The sequence below is a fragment of the Bos mutus genome, chromosome 23 (genome assembly GCF_027580195.1).
Source record: "Bos mutus isolate GX-2022 chromosome 23, NWIPB_WYAK_1.1, whole genome shotgun sequence".
Classification (NCBI taxonomy): Eukaryota; Metazoa; Chordata; class Mammalia; order Artiodactyla; family Bovidae; genus Bos; species Bos mutus.
In genome coordinates this window covers 10,931,661-10,949,389 of record NC_091639.1, presented here as the reverse complement: position 1 = coordinate 10,949,389, position 17,729 = coordinate 10,931,661, and the positions used below count along the sequence as shown (strand labels likewise).

Genomic DNA, 17,729 nt, shown 5'->3' with positions numbered 1-17,729 from the left:
ACCTCCATCCTGCTCAGATGAGTTAGCACAAGGCTCTGCAAGCTTAGCCCACTCAGCCAAGGGGCTGGTTCACGGCCAGGCGCTCTTCTCGCAGACCCCGGTGGCCACGCGCTTGCTGTGACCCTGCTTGCTGGGCATCTCCTGTGTGCCGGGCCAAGCTGGGTGAGGTCAAGGCAGATGTGCAGGTGGCCACATCAACGAGATTGACCATGCAATTGGGTATTTATATCCGTTCCCGAACGCTGACCCAGATCTCTCTGCCTCCTCAGCTGAACTCGATGCAGAGCACTCCCAGAAGGTCCTGGAGATGGAGCAGACCCAGCAGCTGAAGCTGAAGGAGCGGCAGAAGTTTTTTGAGGAAGCCTTCCAGCAGGACATGGAGCAGTACCTCTCCACGGGCTACCTGCAGATAGCGGAGAGGCGAGGCAAGTCGGGGAGCCCCCTAGAGGGGGTGCACGTGGGGTGCTGCCCCCAGAGTGGGGCTGGGGTGAGACCTCAGGGGTCTCTTGTTACTACCCCAGAACTCAAAAGTGGGTGCTACCTGCCATTTTTGTCTTGCTGCTGTTTTTGCCTCACCAGGTAGTTCTAGGCTTTCATTGAAGGTAAAATTTGGGATATGTTTTTTTTTTTTAAAAAAAAAAGCAACAAGAGACAAACAGTAGCCATAAATCTGTAGCACAGACTAATCCCTATTACCATTTGAAAGTAAGTGAAAGTGAAGTCGCTCAGTCTGTCTGACTCTTTGTGACCCCATGGACTATAGCCTATCAGGCGCCTCCGTCCATGGGATTTTCCAGGCAAGAATCCTGGAGTGGGTTGCCATTTCCTTCTCCAGGGGATCTTCCCAACCCAGGGATCAAACGCAGGTCTCCTGCATTGCAGGCAGACGGTTTACCATCTGAGCCACCAGGGAAGCCATTTGAGGGTGATGTTTTTGTGTGTATCTAATCTTCCTTCATGCTGCATGGGGATCCTTCCCCAACATTATCAAAAAACCTTTGCAAGAGTTTAAGAGTGGCATCTGCACAGTCAGGATGTAGCCTGACAGTTTCCTAATTGGACATTTAAGACCCTTGGCCTCTGTAGGGGCTTCGATAGCTCAGTTGGTATAGAATCCATCTGCCATGAAGTCACTCAGTCGTGTCCGACTCTCTGCGACCCCGTGGACTGTAGCCCACCAAGCTCCTTCATCCATGGGATTCTTCAGGCAAGAATACTGGAGTAGGTTGCCATTTACTTCTCCATGCAGGAGACCCTGGTTCAATTCCTGGGTCCTGAAGATCTGCTGGAGACGAGATAAACTACTCACTCCAGTATTCTTGGGCTTCCTGGTGGCTCAGCTGGTAAAGAATCTGCCTGCAATGTGGGAGACTTGGGTTCAATCCCTGGGTTAGAAAGATCCCCAGTAGAAGAGAACGGCTAAAAAACCCAAACCAACCAGTGCTGTGCTGTACATACAGATGTGCGAATGCTCATGTCTGTGGAGGGGCCGGCTCCAGAGCAGCGCCAGTGTGGAGAGGTGTCCTGGGCTTCCTGGCCTTCCGAACCCCTTGCAAACCCCTGTGCATGTGTGTGTGCCAAGTTACTTCACTCGTGTCCACTCTTTGCAACCCCGTGGACTGTAGCCCACCAGGCTCCTCTAGGTCCATGGAACTCTCCAGGCAAGAATACTGGAGGGTTGCCATGCCCTCCTCCAGGAGATCTTCCCGACCCAGGGATCAAACCCGTGTCTCTTATGTCTCCTCCACTGGCAGGCGATTGTTTGCCACTGGTGCCACCGGGGAAGCCCCGCTCCCTCCCAGATGCCTCTGTGCTCAGCCTTCCTCTTCTTGCCTGGCCCTGGTCTCCATACCTTGCCCCTTCATTGAAGCCCCGCAATTAATGTTACCCTCACTCCGGTCCCTGTCATTCAACTCTGTGCCCCTGCAGGAAAGGTTAAGGAAATCAAAGAATGAGGAAGGAAAAGCATGTAGAGAAGACACTCAGGTGTGAATGTGTCAGAGGCACTGAAGGCTGTGGTGTGGACACGGTGCTTTTAAATTGAGGTCAGCGGTGCCGTTTGTGTGCTGATGGGTTAACTGAGCTGTGCCAGGTCTTAGTTGCGGCACGTGGGATCTAGTTCCTTGACCAGGATCAAACCCAGGCCTCCTGCACTACGAACGCGGTCTTCAGCCACTGTGTCACCAGGGAAGCCCCAGCAGTGCAGATCAAGTGTGGCCTCTTCGTCTCCTCTGTCCGCCTGCCGAGTCCCACCGTTATCTTCATCTGTTCCCTGTGGCGTGTCCTCAGGGTCGGGCATGGGTTAGGGACGCCACCCTGGTCTGCTTGGGCTGCTGTGCCACCACCTCAGACTGGCACCTTATGCACAAATGTCTCTCTCGCACCATTCTGGAGCTTACTTGGTTACGGTGAGGGCTCTGGGGTATCTCCTCAGGAGGGCAGTGATTCCCATCCCGAGGGCCCCACCCTCAGGACTTCATCTCAAATAATCACCTCCCCGCAAGGTGTGTGTGGGAAAGTCACTGAGTCGTGTCTGACTCTTTGCAACCCCATGGACTGCAGCCCACCAGGCTCCTCTGTCCATGGAATTCTCCAGGCCAGAGTACTGGAGTGGGTAGCCATTCCCTTCTCCAGGGGATCTTCCCAACCCAGGGATCGAACCTAGGTCTCCTGCATTGCAGGCAGGTTCTTTACCAGCTGAGCCACCTCCCAAGGGGGTTAGGGCACGCATTCAGCCCATAAGGGACAAACACCACAGATCTGAGTATCATGAGACAGCAGGCCACGAAGGGAGGGGAGGGGAGCTGCGAAGAGAACAGCAGCTGCGCTCCGCCACATAGCTGAGCTCAGCACTTTCAGGGCGCCTGCAGCAGAAGCAGAGAACTTGAAAGTGCCTGTCAGGAGCGCACGTCTTGGGTCCACAGCTTGTAACCCGCTTCTTTAGGATATGTCACTAGGAAAGTGGTTACCTGGTCACATGGCAAGCATCTGTCTAACTGTGGTGGGTGCCGTCACAGTGCTCGCCAGGATACCCATGGCAGCTCACGCTCGCCCAGCGTGCACGCCCGCCACTCCACAGCTCTGTCAACCGTTGTGTCAGACACTTCAACTTCTGCCACTCTCTTTTGGTTTTAACATGCACTTCCTTGACTGTCCATCTTTCTACGGGTTGGTTGTCTCCCTAGAGTCTTACCAGACTTTCCCGATTATATCTGTGGCTATTCCAGTGTGGCCTTTGCAAAATGCGTTTATTCTTAATGTGACCAGCTGAGCCCACTTTAGTTTAGGAAGCCCTTCCCTCCATGTTATAAGAACATTATGCTGTTTTATTCCAAAAGTTCAACTGTTTTCCATTTTCCATTTGGTGCCTCAAGCCACCGCCAGCTGGTTCGTGTCCGTGGGGAAGGAAGGCTCTCCCTGCAGTTCACAGCAGCAACTGCCTGCGCACCGTTCTCTGTTCCACTCTGTTCCTGAGGCCTCAGTACATTCCTGAGTGTTTCTGAGGCCCTCTTCGGTTCCACTTTTCCACTTATCTGGCCTGTGTTGGGTGTAACTTCTGACACTGTCAGGGACCCATGCTTTCCTGACGGAAGAACTCAACTATTTTTCTCTTACGGTTCTAGAGGTTTGCTTTCCTTTTGTGTTTCCGATGGATTTGTTTAGATTCTGTCTAATCTTCAGACCCACATGCTTTTCAGTCTTTGCAGACCTTGGGGTCAGGTTTGCATTTTGCAGCCCTCAGGCTGTTAACTTGTGCCTTTACTCTTTCTTATTGGTAAACTGTACACAGAATAGTCTCTAAATTTTGGTAGTAGTCCTGAGTTTTAAAAATTTTTTTCCATCAAGATTTGACTTGTGAAGTTGTTTAGAAGTGTTTTTTAAATACTAAATTTTATTGTGGCTGGAAAAGGGGGTTTCTTCTTTGATTCAAGACTGACACTGTGTTCTTTTAGAGTATTTTCCTACATGTTTTGTGTATAGTTAAGAACAAGATTCTAGGTGACAGGCATGGGGATCTGTAAGTGTACGTTTCAGACGACTTGTAAATTGGCCTGTTCAGATGTTTCCTATTAATATCCATTTTGGGTTGCTTAATTATCAGAGGTACATTAAACCTTCCTTTCCCCCTCAATTATGATGGACTCCATACATTTTCCTTGTCGTGCTTCCATATTTTACTTTCAAAATAAAACCGCAAAATATATAGTCACACAGAAATTTTGATTTGCCTTCCTGGTGAATTGAATTTAAAATAATTATTAAATGCTATGCTTTACCCCAATATTGCTTTTCTTTCCTCTTAAATCTATTTTGATAGTAATACAGCCGTATCAGCTTTCTCCTTTAATTATTTGCTTGCTGACTTCCTGTTTTTCCTTACATTTGAAATGTTTCTGATATTTTGAGTGTCTCCTATGAGCAGAATGTAACTAGACTTTTATCACTAATAAGAAACATTTTCCATCTTCAGGAAACTAGAAAGCACCAAATGAGATGGTGATGAAGCCGGGCAGGCAGTGACCACAGCAAATGTTAAATCAACCAATTTGCCACAGAACAGATTATAAAATTGGCTTTATTACTGCCTTATTTGGTGCTTTCTATTTTCCTGAAAATGTTTCCTATGCTTTTCAGTCCTTTTTTTCCCCTCCCCTTTGTAAGAGGATAGCCAGAGAGAAAAAAGGGAGACTGTGCTTTCAAAACTGAAAGAAAAAAGCCCAGAGCCATCAAGGCCTCCCCAGCCCCAGAGAGGACCCGTGTGTCCCTTCCCCTTCCAGCAGTACCCCCGTCTCTCCAGGAGGCAGCCCCAAGGGGAGCAGGCTCGACCTGTGTCGGCAGGTCGCCCGCCGGCCCAGCCTTGCAGGAACCCTTGGATGGCACCGCCCAGTGTGCCCATTAAGTGGCTGTGACTTCTAGCAGCCAAGGGTGGCACTGATGGGAGGTGCCACCTGGCTCTGCCACCTGGGGTGGCTCTCCACTGTCCCAGGGGTCACCCCCCCAACCTTTCACCTGTGCCAGCGCTGTGCCACAGGCCCCGAGACAGCAGATTCCTACCTTCCCACGGTACGAAGCTCTCACCTCGTGCCCCGTCCCATCGGCATCATCCAGTCCTTCAGTCCGGCTGGAGTAAAGGCCCTGAGTTAGCTATCATTTTATTCAGAGTTTTATGTTTACTCACTTAAGATGTCCTTGCTCAACGTGCCTCCCTCCTGGGCCCCCACACCCCCGCTGGTCCGGCCTCTCCGGAGAGCAGGCTCAGGGGGCATTTCACACATCTCTTAGTTTGAGAGATGGTCTTTAGTTCATCTCTTTGAACTTATCATTCCACTGTCTTCTGCTTCCTGCTGTTGAGAAGCTGCCAGCACCTCCTCATCTTTCCTAATCTGCCTTTTCTCTTTGATGTTCATCGTTTCACTGCAGTTCAGGTGAAGGTTTATCTACCTTGCTTGGAATGTGTTTTGCTCCTAAGTCCGGGATGTCAGATCTTGCAGCAAGTCTAGATCATCAGCGTCTTACAATACTCACCCCCCAGTCTCCACTCGCATTTTGAACTGTGAAACTTCTGCACTTTTTCATACTTCCACGTGTTTATTTCTTTGCTATGTAGTGGAGCACTTATTGTCTTCTAGTTTACTAGCAAAACTTTTAACTTGTGCCACAGTGATTTTTCCTATTTGGAAAAATCCTATCTGGCTCTTTTCAAATGCCTGTCATGATTTCTGACACTGTGTTCCTTATCTGATTCTAATCTTTAAGATAATTAAAGCCATTTAGATTCTTGGGGAAAGATTTTAATAATCTTTGTTTCTGCTGACCCTCACTCAGGGATGTGTGTGCTGGAAGTTCTAGACTGGACTGGATTTTGTGTTGAGTTTATATTCCTGTTGAGACCCAGGTTAAAGATGTGTCCACATCCAGAAATTTGTATCTCCTTGTGACAGGTACCATCTACTTAAGCTACCTGGCTTGTAGTTTTCTGGATCGCAGAACTCCAGACACACCCCTGGACACACCCCTGACCAGGCTCAGACTCCTTGCCCTGTAGCGTCTTTATGCTGGTGGGCTGAGTTTTTTTTCCTAGTTGGTGCTTTTATCGCTGGAAGCTCTTTCCAACTCGCCAGCTTGCGGCAGACCCAACCTTGATCAGTTGTTAAGATGGAAGACCTGAGAAATGTAAGGGCAGGGAAGATGCCAAATGGAACTGTAATCAAGTTAGAGGTGACCACCGTCAGGGGTGTCTGGCAGGAATGTCAGCCTCTTTTGAGTTGCAATTGTTTACTGCAGAAAGGGTTGCCTTCAGCACATGCAGGCACATGGCTGGGGATGAAAAGAGGATCTGCTGTGGAAGGTCTAAGAGGTAACAGTAACCATGGTTAAGCTAGGATGGATTTAAACACCACCAAACTGGGACATGTCAATAATACATTCCTCCAAAATCAATTTTGAAGATAGAAGTAGAAGGTGTTTTACACCCAGAAAACACAACATGCTAATACCTAATGCAGTGGGAGTTCACCCGGGGCAAAGCCTAACCTCCTCTCGTGCCGGTCCCTGCAGAGCCCATGGGCAGCATGTCGTCCATGGAGGTGAACGTGGACATGCTGGAGCAGATGGATCTGATGGATATCTCTGACCAGGAGGCCCTGGATGTCTTCCTGAATTCTGGTGGCGAGGAGAACACCCTGCTGTCCCCTATCTCAGGTAGGGATGAAAAGCCTGCATAGACACAGTCACTCTCACCACCGTGATTTCCCTCTGGCTCGCTCACACACCGTGCGCCCAGCTGTCCCCATTCCCCGCACAGTCTGGCGTCACAGACGTGGACACACGACGCACTGGCGGCTGCAGTCACTAATTTCTCAAAGATTCTCAGTGCTTTTCCCAGATACCTTCAGCAAACAGGGAGTTTTTCTTAAAATTTCAATTTTCCCCTGTCTCCTAAGTTAACCTGAGTTGGGTTTGCGTGGTTAGGCACTAGATTTTGGGGAGGGGAGGTCTGTGTGGCACCCCGCCCTCCCCGTTCAGCAGGTGGTATTCGATGCTGGGGGCAAGGCCAAGGTGTGTGTTTAGCCGTCAGCTTACGTTTTAAAAACTAGAGGTGATCCTGCAGGCACATTCTCTCCATTTAATAACTTACCAGAACCTCACGTTCATTTAGATCTGTACTGATGCTCCGGCACTATACCTGGCCTCACGGTAAATTTCAGACCATTCCTCCTGGGTGGGTGGGCTTGGAGGCTGTCATCACAGAGAACGTGTGTCTTCCATGCTCTGAAAGATGGGAAGGCCAGCCGCTCACAGCACTGCCTCCTACCTGGTGGTCCCACACCACGGGCTCCACGTCCTCAGTCAGGCCAGGGGGCTTCCCCTTGACCTGTGTTTCCAACAGAGCAGCTCCTTCCTCCCCTCCCCAGCGTCAGGAAAGGACTCCCATCATCCGTGTGAGGGTCTGGTTCCTGTAAGAGGCTCCACAAGCGTTTTTCTCCTAAGGTCCATTTCCTTGAAATTAGTTCAGAGGCTATAAAGAGGTAAACCCAGCTTGTCACGGTTATGAGGAACGCGAGTCGCACCTCAGAGCTTGCCACTGGGTCTTGAGCGTGGTGTGCCACTGGAGGCTGTGGGAAGGGTTCGGGGTCTTTCCACTGGCCACAGGTGGTGGAAGGGTCAGCTGGAGCACAAGGTGGCCTCTGGGAGCCACCGAGCTCTACACGCGCTTCCTGCATGTTGCAGGAACAGAGAACTTCCGCCCCCTGGACTAGCTGCAAGTTCAAACGCTCGTGGTCGCCAGCAATGCTGAGATGCAGGACTTCCATGACAGGCTCTCCTCTGCTCTCTCCCCAGGGCCTGAGGCAAGCCCCGGTCAGGATGCAGTCACTCTCCAGGTGCCCACTCCCTCCCAGGCCCCAGCCACACCACCTTCCTCGTCCTCACCCGGTACCGACCCGGCCTCCCGCGACCCCAGCGAAGGCGGGGAGTCGCCCGTGGTCCAGTCTGACGAGGAGGGCGTGGAGGTGGACACTGCCCTTGCCACCTTACACAGCGATGACAGTGACTCCTAAACCCGGGCGCCTGCGTGCCGACCACCTTTGAAAGACGATGCAGCCGTGCACAGAGGCCCGTGGTGAAGGCAGGTGGACTGAGGGGGCTCTTGGTTTTTTACACAGTTGACAATGTGAGGCAAGTGACTGCAAGAACAGCTAACAATAAAGTCTGAGAACTTTAAACACAGCCAGTTGGTACAGAAAGGCTGCTAAATACATGCGTTCTGCAGGTGGGACCAGGGAGCTTGGCGTCCACAACAGCTCAGCGCTGACGAGCAAGGCCCCTTACAGGTAGGAAGTCGTGCCTCCTCTCAGCTCTAACGAAGTTCAGGTTTTCACCTGGTGGTTACAGAATGGTCAAGTCCAACAGCAGTCCCTAGTTTATTCACAGCGCAGCACACCTGGGCACGGGGGGGACACGGGCCCAGTCCCCACGCCGTTTCACTCCTGAGCAGACCCTGGTACCAGAGGGCTGTGCTTCCCCCACCACCACTCACCACTGTCAGAAAATGAGATTAAAACTCGGTGTTCACGCCGCTCCCTGGCCGAGGGGGTGGACCCTCAGCCCTATGATCAGAAAAGAGCGGATTCCACTCACTCATCTTCCACAAGACAAACGGGTGTCCAAAAAACTTTGTTTTATTATTAAACCTTGTAGTACAAACCTGAAAAGTAAACAAAAACTGGCAATAAACAACATGAAAAGTCTTCCCTCCCGAGGGAGGGGTGCAGAGCAGCGCTAATAAATTAAAACGTCAGACCGTAAGCCGGAGGCAGAAGTTCACTGTCCAAGAGGGCCAGTACACAGCAAGGCCATAGAAACCGGACGAGCACACTGGAAACACGACTCTGCTCATGTCACTTAACACGCCAACACAGTTCCGTCCTCGGCGCCGACGGCCGAGTGCACCACAGGACGCTGCTGACAGCCCGCCGGCCAGCTCAGTGCAACGCGGGCGGCTGCGGGACCGCGGAGTCCGATCATGAAACAAAGAACAGCTTGTGAAAACAGGTTCCCTTTTTTATTCCACACACACTGTACACACAACCGGAGAAGGGCAACAGCTACTCCATTATTATTTTTCTTGTTGTTGTTCAGTGATGTAAGCAGCACTTATAAATGTTACAAGAAAACCCTGTAAGCATCCAGTCCACCCGATGAAGAAACGGAAGTGTAAGGCTTTTCTTCATCTGTCCTCGCGCCCTCCCCTCCCCCACCCAGAAAAAGGCTCAAGTATTTGAAACAATTTACAGGCGTATGTACAAAAGGGACGGGTTTTTTTTTTTTTTTTTTTTCCTTTTTGTTACAACATGAAGAGAAAAAATAGACCAGATGAGCGCAGATGCATTTTCACATTCAAAAAGAACCGCAGACCTCCGAGTGGCTCTAGATGTGATCACCAACGAAACGAGTTTAAAAAGAAAAATTAATGCTGACCTGTGAAGGTGTAAAACAACAAACAGGTGAGATGAAGATGGAATGTTAGAAAGATTGCACATCCATGACAAAGAAGCACTTCCGGCTTCAATCACTTTTTTTTTCCTTTTTTTTTTTTCTTAAGGATGCTATTGAAGGGTTTTTTGATAAAGTAGCCAACAGCACCAAAAAAGAACAGAATGGATTTCCTAATGAAATCAGGCACAGGTTTCCCTCACGTGACCCCTCCAAGGCAGGCAGTCTTTCTTCTCTTCCTTTCTCCTTAAACAGATGCATAGTGAAGTGCTGGTAGAGAGAGCCCAGTGGCTCTGACCTCCTCATTTTGCCTATGGTTAGGAAACAACGTCCGCCTTCAGCTGCCACAACCGCCCAAAGAAACAAAATGGGGATTCTCCGGTTTTTAACACTTACAAACTCATCCCGCACGTGACAGAAGAAAAGACAGCCAAAGTAAAGCCATTTCGTTCAAGTTTTTTTTTGTTATGTGTGTGTGTATGTGTCTATCCCTTTTCCTCTCTAGAAAAAAATCTGCTCACATGACTGATGGTTTTAAAATTTGTTCTCCAAACTTCACCCTCTTCAAAAATGGGTTAAAAAGCCTTTTTTCCCCCAACAATTACAAAAAAAAAAAACAGAAACAAAAAAACAAACACAAAAAAAATCAAACAAAAAGGCTTTTTTGTCAGCCACAAGGGGCGATACAAATTAATACAGCCCCTCAAGGGTTTTAAAACAGTGAATATACGGCAGTTTCAAAAATCTGACTGCAGTATCTAGGTATTCTAAGTACAAAAAAAAGTTCAACAGTTTAATGCTAAAACAAAATTAGTTCTCTAAAACCAGAAGAAAATCTTCTTTAGAGCTAGTGCAAAGACAGCTTGTATCCTACAGCAAGTACTCCAAACTAGAATATAATAATTACAAAATAATGTCTATCCCTCGCCCACGGCGCTGGCGTCTTCAGGAGGATGCGAGCCTGGAGGGCGGCACGTCCACCGTGGCTCTCTTGCGGGGCCCTCTTTTTGGTGTGGGTTTACTGAGACAGTTCTCAATGCTGCCGTTTTTACCAGATACCTTGCCACAGATCTGATTGACCAGGCTGATAATCTGTTCCTGTTCGGGTTGAAAAGGAAGACACAGAGTTAGCAAACGGAAGAGCGCCATCCCCAGGCCGTCACCTTCATCAAACAGAGCGGCGGCAGCGGCAGCGCCCAGGGGTGGGGAGGGCCAGGGTGGGCTGTGGTTGGGACAACACTTCTGAGACGGAAGCCCCTAACCAGGCACCTAAATTAAACTTTCCTTCTCTGGGGGAAACCTGCCTTTTCTCATGTGGAATCCAGAGAGGCGCATAGAGCCTCCCACCCCTCCCTTCCCCATTCAGGGAGCCCAGGAGCACCCCCCGCCCCCGCCATGGTGGGAAACAATTTCTGCAGCCCCATAACCAACACACACCGTGGGACAGGTTGCTGAAGGCCGCGTTCCTATCGAGGTCCCTCACCCCCTAAACAATACAGCAGAGGGCTTCCTGCAGCTGCCCCTGTGCACCTCCTGGGGCTTAGAGGCCTCTGGGACCGCTGGGGACGCGGGGTGGGGGACGGCTGGGAAGTGAGGAAACACTTGCGTGCCCTGGATGGGGACAGGTCTGGGCCGCTTGTTTCTCTGGCTACACTGAAACCTACTTGACCTACTCGTGCACACAAACACTTGTCCACAAATGCTTGTTATTCCCTCCACAACAAGAGCCAACAGGACAAGAGAACCATCTACCTGTTGGGCATCAAAAACCCACGTGTAACTAACACAACTCAACTTACATCCAGGTTTACAAGCAACCCCAGGGAAGACTATCCAAATGGCATGTGTCCTGACATACATTCCAGAGCACCTGCTTGAGCCAAGGATGGACGGACAGAACAGGAAGCCACGGGGACAGGAGGCCACTCAGTCATGCACGCTTAGGGTCGGCCTAGTCCTGGCTCAGGCTGGGCGCTGCACACCGCTTAAATCACTTACAATACACACGCTAATGAAGAATGAGCAGACGAGCTTCTTTCAAGACCAGCTACCTTAGCTAAAGCTGCCTTGGCAGCAGGGCTGTGTGGTCAGAGGTCACATCTTTGCCTGTGTGACCAGAAGGCTGGACAGTAGGGACCTGAGTGCTGGGGCTCAGAACCAGGGCTCTGGTCTCATGAGCCATTTCTGGAATCCCACTCAGAGCTGGAAATTCCCCAATTAATAATAATAATATAGTTCAGCTCAATAGGGAACTGATTTGTGATTTTCATTTACTAAAATAAATTTAGGCTGCTGGCACAGTTGGGAGGCTTATAAAAACCTTCTCTTCCCTACTCATGAGAACCAATGATTAAGCTTCAGACTGACAGACCCTACATATGTGATTCTTTTCCAGGATTCTGGTCACATCAAAACACCAAGCTCCAAAATGGGCTGGAGGTGGAAACTAACCCACCTCTTATCGAGCTTCAGAATCATCTAAGAAGCCCCAGCGCCGCCGGCTGCACCCTGCGAGCTGCCAGAGATGCTCTGACTCAGACATGAGTTTATTTTTAACCATGTTCTGACATTTGCTGTTCAAGTGAAGAAGCAGGGAGAGCAAAGTGGTTACTGCCTTTGCTGAACATGCTCTTTGAAGACAAAGAAGATGCAGAGAGATCTATTTCCAGCTTTCTAATCTTATAATTTAGCCAAAGGCTTCTTATCAAATCTGACCACAGCCTGAGCCCCCGAGGGCACCCCCAGAGCCTCCTGAATCAGGCCTGGGCACCTGGCCTGGCTCACCTGGGGCTCTGACGTGTTCTATGGGACGCGCCTCCCCGGGGCGGGGGGGAGCCAGCAGGTTCCACCCTGAAGGCGGGGCTCACAGCTGGACAGGAGGGTGGGCCAGCAGGGGCACTGGGGGTCCCGGCAGCAGGCTCCCAAGGTGACCCCCAAGAAGGGCTCTGAGTCAGTGCAGAGGAAAAGCTGCAGGGCCATGTGTCCCCGGAGCTACACGCTTGTACGTCATCTGAAACCACGATCGCAGGGCAGCCTGGAAGCACGTGGACAGCCGACAGGGGGGCCACGTGCCAGCCGCTCTGGGGGCAGAGATCCAGGTGCTCCTCACAGCTGAAGGCAGCACCCGGCCCTTACCCACTGGAGGGGAGAGACTGGCCACACAGATGGCACGTTGTTCCTGCCTCTGGGGACAACGGGTTTTTAGAAAGAGTGCAACTGGGACTTACTTGGAAGGTGAAAGCTTTAGGAGCAGAAACCTAACCCTAAAAGCTTTCTGCTCCTAACCCTCGGCTCTGCCAAGGCCCAGGTGACGACAAGGGCCCGGGCGCTCCAGAACCACCCCCTCGGGCTTTGCCTGCAGCTCGGTGGGCGGCCACGGGCCCCACGGTTCACCACACCCCAAACCACAGCACCACCCCAGCAGCTGCAGGGAGGGACCCCAATGCAGGCAGAAGTGCGCGGACATCATCACGGTATGTCCCAGACACTCCTGGAGCCCCAGCAGGAAAGCGACTCGGCCCGAGTCCTGCGCTCTCCCCCTTGATCTGCCCCAGCCAGAGGGGACGGCACAGCCCCCAGCAGACAGTGGGGTGCTCATGTGTCAATGCACACTGCTTGTGAACCACGGGCCGGGGGCGCTGCGGGTGGGTGCGCCGGGACGTGAGGGGCATGGACAAGGATGCCAGTCCCCCAGCCCCAGCTGCCGGCCTCTCCGGGCCAGTGCAGCCCCGGCTGACCCTGCTCGCCCCGTCTCGACCCACAGAGCTGCGTCCCCACCATGTTGGGCCAGAGGTGCCCGGAAGCAGGCTGGGTGTGGGGCCACGCGGGCGGGCGGTCGCCCTGTGGAGGCACTGACCTCGTCATAGCGGTACATGAGCTTCAGGCCGCGGCAGGACTTCTGCTTCTCCACGTGGCGCAGGGCACACTCGAGGCAGAAGACCACGTTCTCGTTCTCCTGCACGACCTGTGGGGAGAGAGGCAGTGCGGCTGAGGCACGCGGGGCAGGCAAGGGTGCTCCAAGGAGGGTGGCAGGCTCTCAAGAGCAGAGCAGGGGAGCCCACCGCCCGGGCCGGAGGCATCTGTGGCCCAGAGACACAGGACGCTGCCGCAAAAGCAAGTGGACGTCAAGGCATCATCAAGCAGGAGCTGCGACCCGGCGGCCTCGAGGCCCTCTGGCTTCTCCACGCTTTGCTGCCCGGGTCAGAGCGTGGCGGCCAGGGCTACGGGGTCTAAGGGCTCCTGAGACTGTTGGTTCAAAACCTCCCGCAGGATAAAAGATGCCAGGATGGTCACCCTGAACACCTGTGACAGTGTCTCCTGCTCTTGAGCGGCTCGGGCAGCCCAGCCAGTCGCGCCTCCCAAGGGGGCCGGCCTCTGTCCACACTCCAGCCCACACGGCTCCCGATCCCAAGGACCTGGCTGCATCTGGCCTGAGCTGCTCTGTGGGCGTGCTGACGTCCCGGGCTGTGTGCGGGACTCTGGGAAACACCTAAGTTTCCTATCCTTGAGGTTTCTAAGCAAAGACAAGAAACCAAGCTACAGGTATAAGGAAATGATGCTTATTGGCAGAACACACCACTCAAAGCTGAGGATGGAACCAGACAAAAATACAAAACAGTGAACAGAAATGCACAAATCCCTTAGTAAATAACCTGAGTAACGAAAAGCATGTATAAATAAAACCTCAATTTTTACCCATGAATTCAGGATATGTGCTTTTTAAATAACAGGCTAAGAAATACTGGTGACCACTCTGAAGGTCAGCTTTCTGAGGGACTGTGCCATCCTCAGAACCCACGGGAAGGGACAAGGGCCACACAAGGTCACAGTACTCACCCAGGCTCACCCCCCCCAACGCAAGGCGAACAAACCCAGAACTATGCAGCTTTCATGAGTGAGGTTCACAAAATATTTTTAAAATCTGGGGAAATTCTTATAACCTGTTTGTTTTAAAGACAACGTGGTTCTTATTTCTATTTTTTAAAAAGCCTCTGGGAAAACAAAGCTAATAGAAGAAATACATAAAATGGGACATGTGGTTGTCATGGACTGAATTATCATCCCCTCCCCAAATGCAGATGTCCTAACCCTCAGTAACTCAGGAGGTCCTGAGCAGGAGCGTCAGAAACAGAATCAGGGAAAATGAGGTTGGAGGGTGGATTCTGGTCCCGTATGACTTACATCCTTTCAAAGACAAGAAGAGATTAAGACAGAAGCACTCACAGGAAAGGCCCTGAGAAGACCAGGGGACGTGGATGTCCACACGCCCAGGAGAGTCTCAGGGAGAACCAGCCTTGCTGACACCTTGACCCGGGATGCCAGCCTCTACAACTATGAGAAGGACGCTTCTGCTGTCACGGCAGCAGTCAGCAGTGCTGACGGGGCAGACCTGGCTACCTACACCACCAGCTACAGAGACCCGTGTCGGGGCCGCTGCCTGAGGGAGGCGGGAGATGTGGCCACGCTGTCCGGAGGGGCTGGGCTGGGCTGGGCTGGGCTGGGCGGACGCGTGTGAGGCGTGTAACTCAGCCCCAGGCTGGGTCGGACAAGCCCCTCGTGGAGGCTGCTCAGCAGCCAAGAGAGAAGGCAGACAGGCTGGACTGCGCTGGTTTCCAACCCCGACCAGAGACAGAAAGCTGGGAATGGGAAGTGCTGCTTTAACCAGACAGACTTCAGAGTCCTCGGGGCAATCAGAGCAATCACGCGGCTGAACAGAAGCTTCAAGAGGCCTGGAAAGAGACTGGGGGGGCAGGGCTCACCATGGACAGGTGGCACGCTGGGCAGGGAGGCGGGCAGGGAGGCGGGCGGGCGGGCTCACCATGGACAGGTAGCACAGGTGCTGGCACACCTGGCACCGCCTCTCCGAGGTCTCCAGCTGCAGCCACTTCCGAGGCTTCTTCTTGCCGTCGGGCGCGGCGCTGCTGCCGTCGTGGCTGCCGTAGCGGGCGGAGGAGTGGAGGCCGGCCTCGAAGAGCTGCCGCCGCTGCCGCAGCTCCGTATCCCTGCCAGGACACCTGGGGTCAGTGGGCCCACAGGGGCTGGGGTCCCCAGGTGGGCACCCAAGTCAAAAGGCCAGACCTGCCCCAAGGCCTCTTGGACGGCTGCACTCTGCCTGCTGTGACCGCAGGGCACATGGCCAAGCACAGAAGAGCCACCACCCGCACCCCAGGAACGGGAGGCCGGCGCTTTCCCACAAAGGATGGGCCGCACCCCAACCATGCTTGGCCGGGCCTAGCCAGGCCAGCCTAGAACTGTCTCGTGTTACCTGAGCTCGTCCAGAAGGGCTGAGATGGTACTGAGAGTGGGGCCATTTTCCTTTTTTGCTTCCGCTTGTGCAATCTGGTAGAGTAACTTCTCCATCGAGAATGGCTTAGCTATATGGCGACGCTTCATCTCCTGGAAGGGGCAGTCACATCCCTTCAGGGCAGGTTTTCATTTCTAGGCAGCTATCAAGGGTTTCCTTTACCGAGGAGGTGGTGCTATCTGAATTTTCAAATTCTAAATTCCATTTGGATGAAAAGCAATGCAAAAGCCACACAATGATCATGTCTCCCCGGAGGAAGACCGCAGGTCCTCTGCCAGCCAAAGGCAGGGTTTGCCTTTCACACCTCTGAAGCGACAGCCCAGGACTGAGTAAGAGAACTCAGCAACTTACAGGAAGCTAACAAGCCTCGAACCACTCTCCCTCCCCAGAAGAACTTCTCAGCCGCCTTAGGGTTCCCAGACTCGGTCAGAAATCAAAGCATATCTACAAACAAGACCCCCGCTGGGGGACGCAGGCCGCGTGCGGAGTGGCCACCCGCCTACCTTGGCCGTCTCGAAGCCCATGCTTGTCCACTGGGTGGTGGCGAAGTGCACGGTCTCGGAGACGCTGTAGCCACAGCAGACTTTGGACACGAAGGATCCCGGGAAGCAGACGACGAACTGGCCACTCTGCTGCACCGTCCTGTGCACCTTGATCCCCTCTCTGCACAGCACCTCCGGGGAGATCTGCGGAGACACGGGCTGAGCCGCCCGCCCGCAGGGCCGCCCGCCCCCGCCTTGCTTTCCCTGAGGACCGCCTGCGGCAGCGGCCCAACACACTGGCCCTCCAGACGGGCTCCCCACACAGAGTATGTTCTCTATTACAGATTCTCTGTTTCTCTTTTAGAAAATAAAAGAGACGTGACTCCTAAGTGGAGGAAGAGTAAATTCTAAACTGATACAGGCCCGGGAGCAACGCCTCAGATAAGGGCGTGGCAGCGGTGATTGGGGTCCCCACCACACGGCCAGGGTGGACGGGGGTTGGTGTACCCCGCACGGGGGCTGTGGGCTCAGGAGAGAGGAGACCCCGACAAGGGCCGCAGAGGCCAGAGAAGACCTGAGATCAGGCTGTCAGAACACAACTCTAAGAGATCCCCCAGGACTCAACAGGCTCTGAGAACCGGGCCAGCCACCTCTGCGCTCAGCCCTCAGCGATCCTGCCCAGACTGCAGGTGCCCGGCCCGACCCCAGTCGCCATTTACAAAACCATCAGGCCCCAAAACAGAGTTGAAGGGCCCCACGTGCAGCAGCCCCACATCCTGGGCAATGAGAGGAGCGTGCTTTAGTTGGGCTGCCATAAAAGAGGAGTTTCCTTTACGATGGCTCCCTGGATTGGATGTTCACGGTCCTCTAGTTCTATGGGGCAGGTCAGCCCAGGGGTGAGGAAATGAAACCGCAGCGCGGTCCCCCAGCCCCCGCCTGCGGCCCTACCATGACGTTGCTCTCGAGCATCTGCAGGCCGGGGGTGCCGTTGGCTTGCAGCAGAGTGTGCACCACGTCCTCCAGCTTGTGCTCCTCCTCAGCAGGAATGCAATACCTGGGCGGTTTGGAATCAGGTGGAGGCTGTTGACAAGGCCCCTCCCCAGGGAGCCCACCCTCCATGCTCCCCGAGAGGGGCCCAGAGCAGCCTGGAGACTGGCCTCGGCTGCAGAGGGGAGCTGGGCGCGTGCCCAGTGGCCCTGGGTCTCTTGGGGCAGCTCTGCCGCCTGCGCCCCATGACGAACACGCCCACCTGCACGGGGGTCTGACCTACGCCCGAGCCATGCAGCCTTCAGACCAAAACCAGACGTTTAAAGCCCCTATAAATGAGATCCAGACACGTCCGCAGGCTCGACAGCCTCTCGTGAGCCTCCCGAGCGGGGACTTGTCTCTGGGCTGGCACCTGACCCTTCTCTCCAGTAGGAGAAGGACGGGGCGGCACCAGGGCTCAG

At 53.2% G+C, this 17,729-nt stretch overlaps 2 protein-coding genes across 6 annotated transcripts in view; one reads left to right on the top strand and one right to left on the bottom strand.

The window, feature by feature from the left end:
• The window catches only part of DTNBP1 (dystrobrevin binding protein 1), a 101,266-nt gene extending 93,036 nt beyond the window's left edge, over positions 1 to 8,230 (top strand). The window contains exons 8-10 of the mRNA XM_070361172.1: positions 270 to 425; positions 6,559 to 6,702; positions 7,843 to 8,230. Coding sequence (XP_070217273.1) covers positions 270 to 425; positions 6,559 to 6,702; positions 7,843 to 8,060 — 518 coding nt within the window. The 3' untranslated portion in view covers positions 8,061 to 8,230. The remainder of the gene's footprint in view (positions 1 to 269; positions 426 to 6,558; positions 6,703 to 7,842) is intronic.
• Positions 8,231 to 8,663: 433 nt separating this feature from the next.
• Positions 8,664 to 17,729, bottom strand: part of JARID2 (jumonji and AT-rich interaction domain containing 2) — a 230,119-nt gene continuing 221,053 nt past the window's right edge. For all 5 annotated transcript variants that reach the window (XM_070361166.1, XM_070361167.1, XM_070361169.1 and 2 more), the window contains 6 exons: positions 17,230 to 17,335; positions 16,303 to 16,485; positions 15,761 to 15,891; positions 15,314 to 15,497; positions 13,352 to 13,459; positions 8,664 to 10,593 (listed from right to left, as the gene is read on the bottom strand). In XM_070361166.1, coding sequence (XP_070217267.1) covers positions 10,441 to 10,593; positions 13,352 to 13,459; positions 15,314 to 15,497; positions 15,761 to 15,891; positions 16,303 to 16,485; positions 17,230 to 17,335 — 865 coding nt within the window. In that variant the 3' untranslated portion in view covers positions 8,664 to 10,440. The remainder of the gene's footprint in view (positions 10,594 to 13,351; positions 13,460 to 15,313; positions 15,498 to 15,760; positions 15,892 to 16,302; positions 16,486 to 17,229; positions 17,336 to 17,729) is intronic.